This window comes from Cebidichthys violaceus, unplaced genomic scaffold (genome assembly GCF_023349555.1).
Source record: "Cebidichthys violaceus isolate CVI_PGR_0920_01 unplaced genomic scaffold, fCebVio1.0.p SCAF_12, whole genome shotgun sequence".
NCBI classification, from domain to species: Eukaryota; Metazoa; Chordata; class Actinopteri; order Perciformes; family Stichaeidae; genus Cebidichthys; species Cebidichthys violaceus.
The window spans coordinates 13640189-13656810 of NW_027176285.1; the positions used below are offsets into that span (position 1 = coordinate 13640189).

The window sequence follows — 16622 nt, forward strand, 5'->3', positions numbered from 1 at the left end:
ATATAAACGCGGTGCAGTTGGTGATCTCACTGCAGCCCGTTTGGTCACCTTGCTCACCTCTGTTACACTGGGTGCCCCCTCTGGTGAGGTGCCAGCGAGAGCAGCAAGGTGTCAAAGGTAAATCTTTCTCTTCCGCCATTAAATGTTTCAAACTAAAGCAAAATCGATTAACCAGGAAGTGTATTATGCCTTCACCTGGATATGAACGATGCATTTCATCATCTTTAATGTACCGAGAACTAAATGCACGGCAAATTAAAACACATGCAAAGAGACACAATAAGCAAATGAATAAAAAAACACCTTCACCTTAATTTCTATCATCACATTCATAAAATCTGATCTCTGCATTGAACCCATCCGAAGCACCGAGGAGCAGTGGGCTGCTGTAAAGCGCTCAAGGGAGCAACTTAGGGTTTAGTGTCTCGCTCAAGGACACTTCCACATGCGGACGGGCGGAGCTGGAAAAGGGCGAGGACGTCCCGCTCTGGCCCTCTGAGCCGCGGACGACCCAACACGTTCTCGGCGTTTCAAAAAACCCATCCTCACCAACTTGACGACGCAGAAAAAAAATCAATTTGATCTCACATTATTTGGAAAAGGCGCTGCAAGAAGCTCACGACACGACGGAGGCGGAAGCGGTTTCCAGGGGACACTAAAAAGTGTTGCACACGGCTGGGACACACTTGTTGTTGCCGTTTGTGGATGATGAACTTATTGCGATCGCATGATTCAGATATTAGAAGAAGAAGAAGAAGAAGAAGAAGAAGAAGAAGAAGCTTTTCCAACAGCAATGACGGAGAGCTGACTTCAATAAGTTCTAAATCCATAAACAGCAACATGTGCTGTATGTCCCAGCCGTGTGCATCATTTTTTAGTGTCCCCTGGAAACACTACACTTTTCGTCCATAGTCCACCAACACAAAGAGAAAGTTCCTCGTCGTCACTTTACGATGCGTATAAATATTCTATTGAACAGAAATCTGACCAGCCAGCCTGAGGGCTGTTTAATTCATTGTACACATCCTCTCTTTCTCATGACTGAATAAACCATTACAAGAACAGATCATTATGAATTATGTATTTCACTCTGCTTTCCATATTGTGGTGGAATAAATGCAAATCCATCTACTTTTTGATTAGAAAGCTAAACTAACTGATTCAAATGTAAAGCAGATCATATTTATCAAGCAATATTGAAAAACATGGAAATGAATCTGTGCTCCAACACGGAGGCATTTACGGTAATAAGCAAACATCTTAAGACGACTCCTCATAGGTGTGTGTGGGGGGAAAATGTTCTCATGTTCTCATCAGATCCCTCCCATTGCATCCAGACAGATCCCAGACAAATAGGTGACTGCTGAAGAATGTCCTGTCCTCAGTACAGGACATACATCATGAAGTAGTGGGTTTAAAGCTCCCCAGAGACCCGCTGCTGCTAGTCCCTCGAGGAGATTTCCAAAGGAAATAGGAGATAATAAAAGAGATGTATTTATATTTGTTGAAGGCAACAGAAGAAGTTGAGAGGACTGTAGACTTTGCTGTCAAAGTAATTATTAAATCCATCTAAGATGTGTTTCTTCTTGTTCACTTATTGTATCTATTCTTTATTTATGTACATTTTCCATTATTATCAATCTACAGGAGAATAAAAAAAAAAAGGAATACTACCTACATTATGAATCTAAGTATGCATATTTAACAAATTCCATTAGAGAATTCAAACTAAATAGCATTTTGCTTATCGGGACGCTGATTTAAAATCACTTTTGCAGCCAATTAAATGTGATTAATGGACACCCACTCGTGAATAATCATGAGAACACAAAGTCAGAGTCTCTGAATCCAAACATCATGCAGGCGTCATCACTTCTGAGCCAGCAAACTGGATGAGTCACAATACCATCGGCATTAATGCTGCATATTAAAATGATTCATCAAAGCGTCTTATCTGAGTGCTGTTCACAGAGAAACAACTATGAGCAGATATTTGATTATTTGTGATATGTTGTATTTATATAATACTTTGATACTGATCTGTATTTACATTAGCATATAGCTGAGCTGTCAAAGTTGTATATTTGTACCAAATTTACAGACTTTAACCCAAACCGAACAAATACACACAAACCTTTATGCAAATATTACTTCAGCTAAGTTGAGTATCTGCACTAACGACACATTAGAGTGACAACTGGATGTTCCGGGTGAATTGAAAGCAGATGTCTGTGTGTGACACACATCTGGGTACTTACAAACTGCCTCTTCTAGGAAGACTCAGCTCTTTCTGTAAAGGAGAAGAAAAGAGTTTTAAGTACAAAACAAATCTAAACCAACACGTCGATAATCCTCATGTGCACCTCCACAAACACTGAGAAAAGAAAGCCACTTCACCACACACGACATGTTCAAAGGTTGCTTGGTTATTTATGCAGAAAGCAGTGTAAGACATAGCAGTTTATTGTAGAGTGGATGTTACCGATGTGATGATATAATGGCGTCTTATCTAAACACCGAGGTCCACGTTGGAAATCGAAAAAAAAGCAAACAATAGAACAGGTAGAACAGCTGGTAGCTTGATCCCTTTACTGTAATGCAAACACTTGTGCAATGTTACCTAAAATCTAAGACAAAGATCACGGTATTGATATAATATTGATATATTGCCCACACGTTTATATAAATGACGAGCAGTAAGCCTGCTCTAGTAAACAGTGTAATTGTAGCTCCAGAAACACCACAAATCAATGAAGGACACTCAAACTACTTTGAAATTCAGAGACCAAAATAAATACAGAGAACAATAAGGAGGAGATTGATGTTCTGTTCAAGAATAACCAACAACTCACTCGCCTGCTCCTGCTGCAGCTGCATCTTTACAGCCTCACAAACAGAGCAGGTGTGACACTGTTACAGCTCGTCCCACAGAACTGGACCACAAGTCTGAAGAAAGACACCGGAGGGAAACCTGACGTGTGCATGTTTATCTGCCGTTAGTTCATTGCATCAAAGACAATACTGTAAATGTTGCTGAAGTCAACTGCAGAAGGCGGAGCAGCACAGAGGTCAGGGTTTCCTGTGCGTAACAAAGCACCAACAATACCCTCATTGATTTCTTGAGGGATTAGGCGCTCTCACAAGGTTCTTACTAAAAAGGATAATACTGTGCTGTTCAGCTTCACAGAAAGTAAAATGACAAAATCAATTAAGACACACCAAAGAACACATTTCTCTAAAAAAAAAAATCTGTCAGGAACGAATGAGTAAAACTACATCGGGTCACAAGTGCTGCTGCTGCAGCATCTGTGGATTTGTGCGGCGTGGAAACATCAGCCGCAGAGACGGACGATCGCTTCACCCCCCCCACAGAGTTAAACACAAGCGTTTGTGTAATTACAGTGGCTTCTTGTAAAGAATCAAGTTGTTTTATCGGCCTCGCGACATTTCCCTCCAAAGCCCTCCAGCTCTGATTATTTCTAATCTCTCCTCACTGGGTCTGTTCTCTTGCTGTAAAAAAAAAAAAAAAAAGAGAGAGAGCACCGATAAACAAGCAGGCTCTGGATCAGTTTTATGTTGCGACTACAAATCCCACTGATTTGATCATCAGACATTTCATTGTCCAATAACAAGGCGATAAGGGCGAGGTCCTTTGTCTCCACCGGTGTGGGACATTGAGTAGATGTGTATTGGCTGCTCCAGTCAGCAGAAACAGTGCTAAGCCCCGCTCTCCCTTTGCTATCAATTAGGGCTTAATGTCTGGCCTCCCCTGCTGCCTGCTGAAGACCAAGGGCACAGCGCTTCCTTGGGAGACGCGACCGCAGCTCACACAACACTAATTACCAGCAGGGAATGACTTACAGTTGTGGGATATCCACCAATCACAGCCCACCGAACAACAGAGGGAAGTCTACAACAACGGCAATCTGAGATAAAAAAAATAAATAAAAATATGATGATAGTAAACGGATTCATTGAACACGTGAAATCAATTCAGCCCTCTGGAAGACATTTACCTAGAGAGGAATAAATGTTTTGCTTATTTACGCTTTTGACGCTCGACACCTTTTTTTGACAGCTTTCTGAGTAAGCGACGCTCGTGTAGAGAAAGCGGAACAGTAGCGACAGCGAGCGCGTTCAAAGTGCATCGTGTGACATGGTTTTAATGAAACGGAGTGGTGAGACGCACGCAAACGCCAGCTCTCCCGCTGACTTAAGTTTGGGTTTGTCTTTTTCCCCCCGAAATTAGGTTTTCTGGTATAAACAAAACCAAATAAATGCGCGTATTCCAGCAAAGCAACACCACAAACGACAGCAGAACCTTAATAGCAGAAGCTCTGAGCGTATAGATCTTCCCCAAAAACATGAAAGGAATGATGATAGCTCTAGTTAACGACATTAAAGCCCACTACTGTACCTGCCACTCAAATCCTCAAACTCATTAAATCCATTTACTTTTTCTTTGACATTTTGAAAAATGTATTCACATTTTGTAATTGCCTCTTGTACCTTTCATCGTCAGTGGCGGGGTCCGCCTCGTAATGCAGCTTTACTTTTTGTATTTTTATCTCATTGAGCATCTCTGTCACACCTCTATCGCCGTATTAGTGCTGACCAGTTCCACGAGGAGGATTTAAAGGCCGTGGTGTTTCCTATCATGGTGGGTAACCTCGGCAGCATTAGCAGACATCGTGGAAACGTGTTTCTTTTTTTCTTTTTTTTTTCCACCGCTTCGCTTCATAATTCCTGACAGACATTTCTCTTCATGTGTCGGAGTGGAGCCTGAGCTGAGTGTTAATGTCATGGACTCTGCAATATAAAGAGCACCAAGACCGGCCAGGAGGAACCCATTCAATGAGAGACTTGTCACTTCTTTCTGCGTACCTATTGTGTAAATCAACTTTTGATTTGTGAATATTCCCTTGCACTGCCTTTTTAATCTCTTTAGATAGTAATATACATGCAGTGGAGTTTAGAGTGATGCATTTTTCTTTTTAAACAACTTATTTAATTGGATTATTGTTGGTTCAGCATTTTCTCAAAGGATTCTACGTCTAAATAACAGTTTGAAATAAAACACAAACCTTACATTTTTCAATTAAGTCCTTCGTCTAAAGGTAATAGTTTACTGATGATATCTAGCTAGCCTTGAGGCTTGAGTTCCGTGCCAAAATTACAAACAAACAAAACTTTTGACGACATCCAAGATTGAAATAATAGCCCCCATGTGTGTTTTTCAAAGTGAGCATAATGCTTAGCATAAAGACAAGTATTTCCATTCATTTGTATGAACCCTAAGAGGTTTCAAAGCTGTCAAACAGGCGATGCAAACAGAGTAATTGCGTGAAAAGCTTTCATCTTCAAAAGTTGTCCGTCAGGAGAACAAACCGGCGATGAAAGTAAACCTTGTTTGTTTAATCATTGTTTATCCAGTAATCTTCTCAGCGCCGGAGAGATAACAATTGTGACACGATGAACCTGAGATGGTTTATTGTTCCACGGGGTAAATGTCAATTACTGGTTTCTAGCAACAACATTTCATCCCCGCGGCGGCACATCAAAGCTGCAGCGCTGCTCTTGTGAAAAGGCCTATGTGTAATGGTTCATTAATTATTCCCTTTGATTTATTTTGGATTTTCCTACATCTCAAGATCAAAAGGCTACTTTGGGTTTTTTTTAACGGAGGTTTGCTGCTGACTGGCGGGAAAACCTTTAAGACAGGTCATCGAATCAACACCTAGTGTGACATCAGAGCACCAGAAGTTACTGTGATCGCTGAGCACATCTACTCAACTGACATGCAATCAGAAGCTCCACTGAGTCAGTATTGACAACAATCATCCAACACTTAGCAATTGGCTAACTTGAGCTACATGTCATTTTGATAGCGAGAGAGAAAGGAAGACGTCCTACAACCCGTAAATTTATCAGCATTTTGGCACTTCTGGGTCCCCAATGTGTTTTCTTTTATCTTTGGTTAGATGTCTGAGATAATGTCTGTGGTTAACACAAGTTTAAGAGATTTTAAAATGTTGTTCTACAGCATAAAACATGTCAGTAATACCATACATAAAAACAGGATGAGGTTGACTAAATATGATAAAAGCCAACTGGCACATTTGACACACTAAGTCTCAATAAAAATGAACACAAGATCCTAATTAGAGTCCTAAATATAAATTGAATCTTAGCTTCATCTAATCTAGATGCTGCTTCAAAGTCATAGATCTCAAGTGTGTCTGGAGATGAGGAGAGGTCAACGAGATCAATGAAGCTGCTTATCTGCTTCCAACACATGTGTAGTACAGGAGTTAAGACCGAATGCATTAGAAAGCTGATTGAAGATTATCTCAGAGTGCATTCATTGACCTCACGCAGCAAACCGGACGTTTACAAACAGCCCATGAATGAATTTGGATGGTAGAGAAACCACACGTAAGAAGCCGACTGCTATTAACCATGACAACTACATCAGTAGATCCAAAACGACTGTCAGTCTGAAGCAATATTTCCCACCATTATGCCCGGCGCTATCTGAAAGATATTGATTTCTGAGCCAGCAGGGGGAGATTCAACAGCAGAGCACACATACAGCATTAGAAAGCTTTGCTGATTCAATCTGCCGGCATCCTCTCATTTATCCTCGGAGCAAGATGTTAGGTGTCATAAATGCTTAATCCACTGACTCATCCAGCGTTGTAGAACGGGGAAACAATTCATTCTGAGGCTGGCAGGGAGCTTAATGTCCCGTTAACTCGATGATCTCTCATTTTTAATGCGTAGCTCCTTTTAATGTCACGATAATGGACTCTTAAAGATGAAATAAATGGATGATGATATTTACAACTGTAATCAAGTCTAACTTCCTCTAATAACTACAGGGTTAGAAGCCGCTTCTATTATCTATCAGGAATGTCAGCTGGCCTGGTTCAGTCAAACAAGCAACATGTTCAATATCAATCAAACCTGTGAGTTAAGAAGCGAACAGTGCTCTGTTTCAGCAGCAGGGGCGGAGCTCCGGGGCTCTGCAGACTCGGGTATATCCCCTTAAAGCGGGACGTTCGCTTTTGCAGTTGGATGCTGGATATACCAGCGTTACAACCGGACTCTTCTTCACTCCCCTGGAGCCAACAGGAAGCAGAACGGAACCAGAGTGTGTTTAACCGGTGCGAGTTCTCCACTACTTGGGTGTGTGTTTCCCCCTTGATAAGACTGTATTACCTGCGCAAATTAAACCCATGCTCTACTATATAACCGCTGTGATTGTATCAAAAACAAGCAACCAATACGGCTATCTGAAAATGACCTACGCTGTATTGTACCCGCGACTTGAATGTGTTTTTCAGTGGTGGATTTAGTGATTTGGGGGCCACAAACATTTCTCTGTCAGGTAAATATATTAGAACAATGTTTTCCTCTGAAGGTTTAATGCACAGGCTTAACGGCACTGGATAAAGCCTTGAAATAGTAATAGCCCCGGGGCCCACGGTACTTTAATGCAGCCTTGAGTAGAAGTCCACAGTGAGAACTACACATTTCAGCTGCATATTTTGACGTGGTTTTCGGGGCCTTTTGTAAATATATTTTATGGGTACGATGAGTTAAAACAGTGACATCAATCAATGATCGTGAGCGGCCCCAAACTCGGACACGTAAAGGTTCTAGAATGTCATTGAAGGTTTATTGCTGCGGAAACACAGCAGCGCAGTGTTGAGTCTGAAGTTGTTTGTGAGAGGCAATCTGCAATCAGCGACACCACAGGCCAGGCCTGTCCTCAACCACCGCATTAGTATCGACAGAGGAGCTCAACACATAAAACATGTACATTTCTGTTCATCTGTGTTTGCACATTTCATCGCCGTTTGATAAGAGACATTAATTAATGAAGTCCCGTTTGTCAAAATGCCAAATGCACACGGTTACGCGTACAAAAGCATATTAGCAACTGGCGTTTGCATCCAACTGATGTCTTCACTTCACTGCCTGGTGTCTGTTGACGTTCCACGGGCGCAAAATGCAAATGACAGAAGTGATGTACAAACTCGGGCGACAGAAGGGACGAACAGCTGGAGACGACGAAAGACTAGAATCTACTAAAGACGTCTGTCCAGTTTGAACAGGAGGTACTGCGAGGACATCAGAAAGACGCAAACTCCAGGGACGGGCACGACGGTGGAGTCCCTGACAAGTTGTATAGAAGCAAATACATTTAAACAACCGCTTTTAAAACCATTAACAGGACCAACGGAGCCAAGTCTCCAGCTGGGTGTCTCCTCATCTTTTGTCCTGCGTGCAAAAATATTTCACCATGTTTCAATATTAATGCATGAGATTGGGATTCATCCATTACCAGGAAGACTCTCTCCTTGATAAATTACAGTTCCCCTACTGAATAAGGCACATAGACATATTTCACACGTCAGGGTGGTGATAAACGGTGAAGCAGACATAGAGCAGCTTTAGTCTTTATACAACTTTAATCTGCTAGAAGAGCAAACCAGAGGTAGCTCCCAGGATCCTCACCAGAGGCTGCTATTGTACACACTTCAACACACCATTTCCAACAGTTTTGTGCAACCCATCTTTTTATTGCGTTGTGCTCCATCAACCTTCATTTCCCAGTGACGACGGACATTTTTTCTTTTGCGATTGTCCTTCCTCAGGGAGAGCTTCTGTCTTTTAATCTCACCCCCTTTCTCTCTGCCTCAATGAAGTGCTGCTGGAGCTGAAAGGAACTCACCGTTTTTGCACAAGGACCCTTCAGTGGAGAGGCTGCTCACCTCTGGCTAAAGAAAGGACGTCCTATTCACTTGTCCCTCCCGGATGAGTTGTGCTTCAGTAAAGTTTTGTCATCAAAATTTGCACACAAAACAACATCTCAATGGCTCTCTCTTGGGAATATATGCTTTTTTTTCCTTCCTTACAGTTATGTCAATATGAACAGAATTTATGGGCCAGCCTTAATAAAGTCATCAAACATGTGCAAAGTAGACGGCCTTTGTGGCGCTGCACCATCATGTTTCGTCAGCCGCGCTGCATCTCACCAGCTGGCTCACACCATTTCACACAAACGGCTCTTTGGAGGCACACAATGGCACTGCACTCGTCTGGATTGCTACCTTTTTTTTTTTTTTTTTTTTTTTTTTTTTTATTATGGGAGGCAGTGTTGGATGTCTGAAGTACAGTAACGCTCACAATGCAATGCGGTAGCTTCTGACAGGCTGCTCCTAATTAAGATGAAGGCCATGCTATAGGCATCATTAAAATCTATAGAAAACCAACAAATTATATATAATGAGGAAACATGGCGGCTATAAGCCCTCAAAACCAGACGACGAACCTAGTGAGACACAAGCATAAAATAACAAAGTAAAGGGAATCATCTTCTGTGAGACAAAGGAGCGGAGACTGTTACACTCAGAAGTCAAACACCTTCATACTTGATCTTAAAAGTGAACAAACATATTTGGACGATTGTTTCGTCAAATAAGAAATCGGTCTAAATGCCTTAACGAATACACAACACGAAAATGCTCACAACTACTTGCATCAAATCTATCCATACCAGCAGCAATGCACATGCGTGACTTCTTTCAATACATTTCGAGACTCAGAAATATCGACTAAGTCATGCAACAACGCACACAAACAGTCGACTGACACGCTGCAAACATGGAAGCTTCTCTTGTAGGAATTAAAGGAGCTACTTTACCTTTAAAAAGCATTTACTCGAGGGCGTCACATGAATCTGTCAATTCTCTACTCACTTCTATTTAACTATAAAATAAGAGTAAATCAAGTGAAATGCGGTTGTAGTTAAAAACAAAAGAAGAAGATCCTGTAACTTCACCCGATTCTACTCAAATCTCAAATCATCCAGACGAGCAAAGAAAAGCTGCTGACAATGCAGACAGACATTCATACTGCACTGAGCAACACTTTAGCGGAGCGCTTTATTTTAAGAACTCATTAATGGATCTGATACTGAAGCAAGGATCCTCCTGCGTATTGTTGCTGTTGGGTTGTTTTTTTTTTCAACAAGTCTGCAAAATAAATTCTGCACACTGTCACATTCATGAGGCTTCAACACGAACACTAAAGCTTTCTCTTCTGGCTCTTCGTGTTCAAGGATTTTTTTTGCAGCATTTTTACAGCAACACAAACGTGTTCCAGTGAACACAATGAATGGTTGTTAGTTTCTGTGGATGTCTTCTCTACCGTTTTTCCATATCTTTGTAAATGTTGCTTTGCTCAAACCCATAATGCAGACGTAAACACACTGTGAAGGTGAATACCTGAGGGTGTTGTGATATGCCGTTAAAGGAATAGTTCGACATCGTGGGAACGTTTGTTTGCTTTCTTGCAAGTAGTTAAGAGGAGCAGATCGATACCACTCTTTGTCTGTTAAATAACAGCAAGCAGCCAATTAGCTTAGCTTAGCTTAGCTTAGCTTAACACAAAGACTGGAAGCACTGCTTCTGGCCAAGAAACAGTCCGCCACGTAACAAAAAAACAAACAAGCTTTAACGTGTTAATTAATAACATCAGTTTTAATGGTGCTGGCAGACACATTTAGCCACTTTTGAATAGAGACAGGCTAGCTGTTTCCCCCTCCTTACAGTCATTATGCTAAGCTAAGCTAACCATCTGCTGATATTTAACAGATGTGATATGAATCTTGGAAGAAAGCAAGCAACAAGCCGCACTTCTCAACATTTCAAACTATTTATTTATTATTCCTGATTGTACCGATTCAGAAAATTATACATAACTATTCTTGAAACCATCAAGTTTGACTGAGACCAAGTTGTTAAAGTGGTTGTTCCTCTCGCAACATTTAAACTTTTACAAGCGTATTTATTCCTGAACAAAAAAGCGAAGCAGTAAAACACCCGCAGAGAGACTGATGTAATGTAGAAATACGTCAACGTCTTCCCCTTGAAGCCAAAAGCACCGACACCCTCTCTCCAGTTCTTACCATCCACTAAACAACAACAAGGGCCGACTCGGATGATGTCATCCCTCCCTGGCCTGAGAATGAATGGGGAAATTGTGGAGCCTGACGAACTAACTTCCGTGTTTCCTTTTGAATGTGAAAGTCAGAGCGCTGCAGCAGCCTAATGACAGGAGCGGCCGCTGCGTTGGGTTTAGTTTGCGTGCGTGTTTGGGCACATAAAGGAGTCTTGTGAGGGAGGAGAGAGGGAGCAAGGGAGGAGGTGGTGTCCAACAAAGGAAGAGAAAGATTAGGGCAACTGTGCACAGAATTACTGTTTGGAAGCTTTTGATCAACGCCTTTACAAAAAAAAGTTATTAGTTTCTCCAGAGAAATCCATTAAGACCATCAAAAAAAAAAAAAAAAAGAATTCAAAGAGCATAAATTAAAGGTTAATTTCCAGAAAGATTAATAATCACAGAGGAACACATTGACTAAATCTGTGAACATGAAAGTGAAATGTTGCCAGGCTTCAATCTTAAAATTAGCTCGACACTAAATAAATAAAACATTACAGAGAAAAAGAACGAGCTCTCAAACAAGCAAAAGTCACCTTTGTTTATGATGAAATGAATGTTCGGGCATAAAAGCAGTTTTATTACTGCAGCCCAATTAAAAGAAATGATGCATACAATGGATCACAGGAAGTTTGACACATGCAGCTGTTTGAGCCGAATTTAAAAAAAGCTTTTCTATAAGTATCCCCATGAGAGAAAGCTACATTATCAATCCAATTTACACTTTACTGTAACGCCTACTGCAGTGGATGTGATTAACGCCTGAAACTGATTCGTAAAATAAGAGAAATGTCATATTGTCGAACACTCTGTCCTCCCTTCCCACCTGCATCTATACCTCACGTTACGGCTGCAATAATTTGATTTCCTTCATTAGGACCGAAATCAGGGTTCCTAAAGCTAAAGCTTTACTGTCCTGATAATTTATCAAACACAGAATTTATCATCATAAAAACAAAGTAAGAAAGCCCTGCATCGATCCAGCTCCATTAGTACACATCTCCCAGTCCTCCTGCCGACAGCCAACGCAAATTAAATGTGACAAATTGTTTTAGGCTATTTAAAAAAAGTAACAGCGTTTGGACACAAAACCATTACTTCCAAATCCGTACAAGCGGAAAAACATTTGCAGCCTGTTAACTATCCTAATCCTTCTCTTTAGTGCGTCTACTGAGAAAATGTCCTCACAGGTCTGCCAAAGGATTCTCTCTCATGAAGCACAAATCAACAGCAGAACCAGAGTGTTGCTCCCCCTGTACTGCCAAGTGTTAAAACACACACACACACACACACACACACACACACACACACACACACACACACACACACACACGCACACACAAAAAGGTCTCAAAGTCCTAACTGTGTTCTGTTAAAAGAGCAACAGAGGAGCGTCACGAGCCACGCATTCATTCCGTACGGCACAAAGTCACCCTGCGGCTCAAACACACACACGATGGCATTCGCTCGCCTACCTGTAGCCCCCGTCTCCTCAGAATGCTGGACTCGTCCATGGTACAGAGCCCCGACTTATCATGCCTCCCTACCGGCGCATAGCCATGCTGCACTGCCTAGCTCCAGCCTCCTGCTCTCCCTCCCCTCCCTCTCTCCCTCTCTCTCCCTCTCTCTCTCTCCCACCCTCGGGCTAAATCTGATCTTAGCAGCTGCTAAACACTTCCATCAGAACTTATCTGATTGGAAGGAGGCAGTCAGCTGACACCTCCTCTTGTTCCTCTCCTCTGTAACTTCAGGAGTGAAGGAGAGATGGAGCGAGAGAGAGAGAGAGAGATGGAGCGAGAGAGAGAGAGAGAGAGAGAGAGAGAGAGAGAGAGAGAGAGAGAGAGAGAGAAGATAGGCAGTTCTAATTTAGCGTAGCGACGGGTGGGGGTGAGTGGGTGGGATACAAGGGGACAAGTGGGAGCCCCAAGACTCATTTCTCTGTGCAGCCACGCTTTTTTCTTTTGGGCACCCTAGGTGACCATGAAAATGAGAGGATATCCTTCCAAGCATTGTTCTGCTCCGACCTCAAACAATGTCTCTGGCATCCTGTCTGCGGCGGGCGGGCTAACCGACCTCACCGGTCTTATAGCAATCAATGAGTCACATGAAGACTACAAAATACACACCTGAAGGTGAAAGAGGCATGTGGCCGAGACAGCGGAGAAGGAGGGGAGGGGGGGGGGGGGGGAGTGTGTTATATGAGGGGGAAGAGGAGGAAAAAAAAATAATAGCCAGGCATGCTGTTTAAATGAAAAATGTCGCTGCCCGAGACCTTTCAAACCTGCTGTGAAAATGTCACACAAACTGCTGTGGGCCAATTTGTTCGTACCCTCATCCCAAAACAAGCCAACACCGAGTCATTATCATGCTGAAATCAACCGCACTTCCCGGCACAGGCTGCTCTGTATACGACTGCATATCCTGTGTCAATTTCCAACAATTTCACGCGCCGCTTCTGTCTCTTACGGCTCGGCCCGGAGATGAGTTTTGAAGCGAGTTGACCGCAGATCTTCACACTCACCGACTCAACGTCCCCACACCTTTCTGAATTATTAGGATTTGCAAAAATAAGTTGCTTCCGATGCCAATTTCTATCCTGCAAATTTCGCATTCTGTTTCAGTTCTGTTTTCCTTTGCCCCCCCCCCCCTCATTGCCTTTTCTCTTCTTTTTTTTTTCCACCCTCTCTCACTCATTTCCATTCACTGTGGTTCTGCTCTGTGAATATTAAGTGGGCCCCCTTCCATTCTCCTCATCTCCAGCCAAGCTCAAATGATTTCTCTTAGAGAGAGTGAGGCTCGGAAATGACAGCTCCTCTCTAGCACGCGGCCGGCGGAGGAGATGCATGGGACTGTCAGACAGGTGGCCGCCGCCGTGTCAACTTTTCTCATTTTGAAACCTGTACAACAGAGAGCTGATGGAGTGTTGCCGGGGCCGACAGTCATTCGTGCTTCTGTGCCGATAAGGAAGTCGGGAGTAGACGGCTCAGGTCTGCGCTCTCGTAATCAGTCTGTGTTTTCTTTTCTTTTTTTCTTTTTTTTTTTTAAATAAACCCTTAAAACCCTCAGAGGACGAGGATTACAGTAGTCGATTTTTTGTTTTCAGCTCGAACAATGGCTTCCAGATTACCTGAGAGAATTAAAGAACCCTGTAATGTTCAACAGTCAGTGCTCGGTCTGTGGCCGCTTAACAGAACAATTAAGCAAATTCCATATTGGACTGAGAATGAAGATGTGAAGCTGCAGGAACACAAGGGAGGGGTCATTTGTCTTATTCAATACGAAGACATGAAGCTTTTTTCTCTGCTGCTGAAAGTGGCTGTAACAAGCACAACATGCTTATGTTAGTGGTTATAATGTTCAGCATCTTAGTTTAGCATGTTAGCAGGAAACACAAAGTATAGAGGAGGCTGACTGGAGCGTTATTTCGCTTTTCCAGTTTTCCATTTTGGGCCAATTGCATTGAGGGGATATTGAGATATTTCACAGGACAAGTGAAAACGTTGACCTGCTGGTGGCGCTAGAGGGAAAGTCAGGAGAGTCTTTACGATACCGGGCATCATCTGGGCGCTATGAGATCGACTCCTGTCGATCTCTGCATATAGACTGAACTATGAACAATTTAAATAACAAGTTTGTTTGTACTTCTAGTCTCATTGCGATATATAAATATTAATGTTGAATAAAAGAAAGCGGATAAATAAAGAAGCTTTTTTAGAGAAAAACAAAGTAGCGGCGCTGTGAGTCGGGTTCAGGGCAGCTCTGAAGCCGGTGGCCTTGTAGCACAGCTCACAGAATAGCCTGAAGGGAAAAGTCCAGGGGTTGTCTGTGAGTCATTTCCTCCCGGCAGGTGGGCAGCTGAGGCCGCTTCCTCTGCCTTTGGAGAAAAAAGAGAGAGCTGCCACTGAAAGCATGCAGCGAGTGCTGATTGAGTGACCCACAGCCTCTGCTCCGCCTCAGCTTATCAGACCAAGAGGCGACCTGCAGATGTGAGGCCGGCAGAGGAGGGGGACACGGGCCTGTGAAGAGAAGCGCTGAGGAAAAAGAAAGAATCAATTCCTTCCACACAAAGCAGTGCAAAGGATCCATCTGACCAAAGCCAAAAAAGGAGGGAGAATAACGACGATAAAACCCTGCGGGGCCGACCTCCATCCGGACGGGGCGAGTCTTTAACCTCGACAACAAGCAGGAAAGAGAGAAACCTACGACATCACCCTCACTTCCTCTCTGCTTTTACAATTTGCTATAATCGCAATAGACATGCAAATGTAAGCATTCAGGAGATGAAAATTATGTCAGCTTGAGTCCACTTGGAAAATCCAATCGTCTTTCTTCGCAAATTCATTTTCAAATAAACACAAAGTCACTCCGAGCGTAACCGCGTCACACAAAACGGAGGGAAAATTGTATCTCAAGCAGAGCGGACGACAGCGGGTTCAATGTCTCAACCGCAATTACTTTATCTGGAGTGACAGTTTCATTTGAATATCACACCCGCATGTTTACAGTAACAAACCGCACGCTTTGCAAAATTTTTTGGAATAGGTTTCCAAAGCTATTCTGTGGAACACAACAGGGCGAGAAGAGAGGAAAAAAAAAAACACAGAGATGAAAGCGCCTCATGAACAAGAGCTCAACGGTTCGTTGTTTACTTTTATACGAATGTTGCTGGAATACAGACACGACCGCTTCTAACGAAATAATACTCCCTGCAGTGACGCGGTTCGCCGTGTTGGCTGGAGGTTGTTTCAGCTTTTATCTTTTTCCTTCTCTAAGTTAGCAGGTTTGTGTGTTTACAATCACAGCACCACGCAACCTTTGTTTAGGTATGAGGCAGGACAGATTCATTTCTCTCTTCCACATCGCAATTATGGGGCAAATTTAAACATGAAGCTGAAATCATGACCACAGAACAAAGACGGATACCCGCAGACCGACCGATCGATAAGGTGCATCTGAGTAACTTATTTTCCACTCTGTTGTTTTCAGGTGGCTTCTCAGGCTGGATGACGGTATATATTTTCATTAGAGGTGGGCTGATATTAAAAAAAACCTGAGATCATTTTGTTTTACTGCCCAAACAACACAGCGCCTTGTGTTTGTACAAATAAACTGCAGCTCCTTCCTTTGCAACAACGAGCTGCTGCAGCATCAATGATATCAGTAAAGGACATCGCTGACTGCCATTATGAGGGAGAGTGAGGGTCCACAAAGGCACAACATCAGGATTATGACAGTCTTATCTCCATATCGCGCCACAAGTGAAGTATTGATTTTCTGCCAGAGAGCATCACAGTCAAGAGTGATGTGCCACGCTTGTAGAAGAGCCACGACACACCCAGGGGCATGATGGGAGGCTTAAAGGACGGGAGGAGGGGGGTCCTGAGAGGCAGAGGAGGGCAACGCAAGACTGACAACACCAAAGGAACCTAAAACCTCCAATGAAGGAGCAGACAGGAAGGAGACGAGGAGGTACATCACATTCATATACAACCACTCATCAATACATATAACCACTTATGTCAGTGTGTCAAGTTTAAACTAAAGTGGAGCTGAAACAGTCAAATATGATAATTGTTTAAGTCGTTCTTTAAACTAAAATGTCACACCGTCAG

General features: G+C 42.8%; 1 protein-coding gene across 5 annotated transcripts in view; it reads right to left on the reverse strand.

The window, feature by feature from the left end:
• The window catches only part of mast4 (microtubule associated serine/threonine kinase family member 4), an 81201-nt gene that overhangs the window by 39934 nt on the left and 24645 nt on the right, over nucleotides 1–16622 (reverse strand). For 4 of the 5 annotated variants that reach the window (XM_068706544.1, XM_068706543.1, XM_068706545.1 and 1 more), the window contains exon 4: nucleotides 2259–2290. In XM_068706544.1, the coding sequence (XP_068562645.1) occupies nucleotides 2259–2290 (32 nt within the window). Of the gene's footprint in view, nucleotides 1–2258; nucleotides 2291–12485; nucleotides 12553–16622 lie in introns of those variants that run through there. The other variant, XM_068706549.1, reaches the window with a different exon arrangement.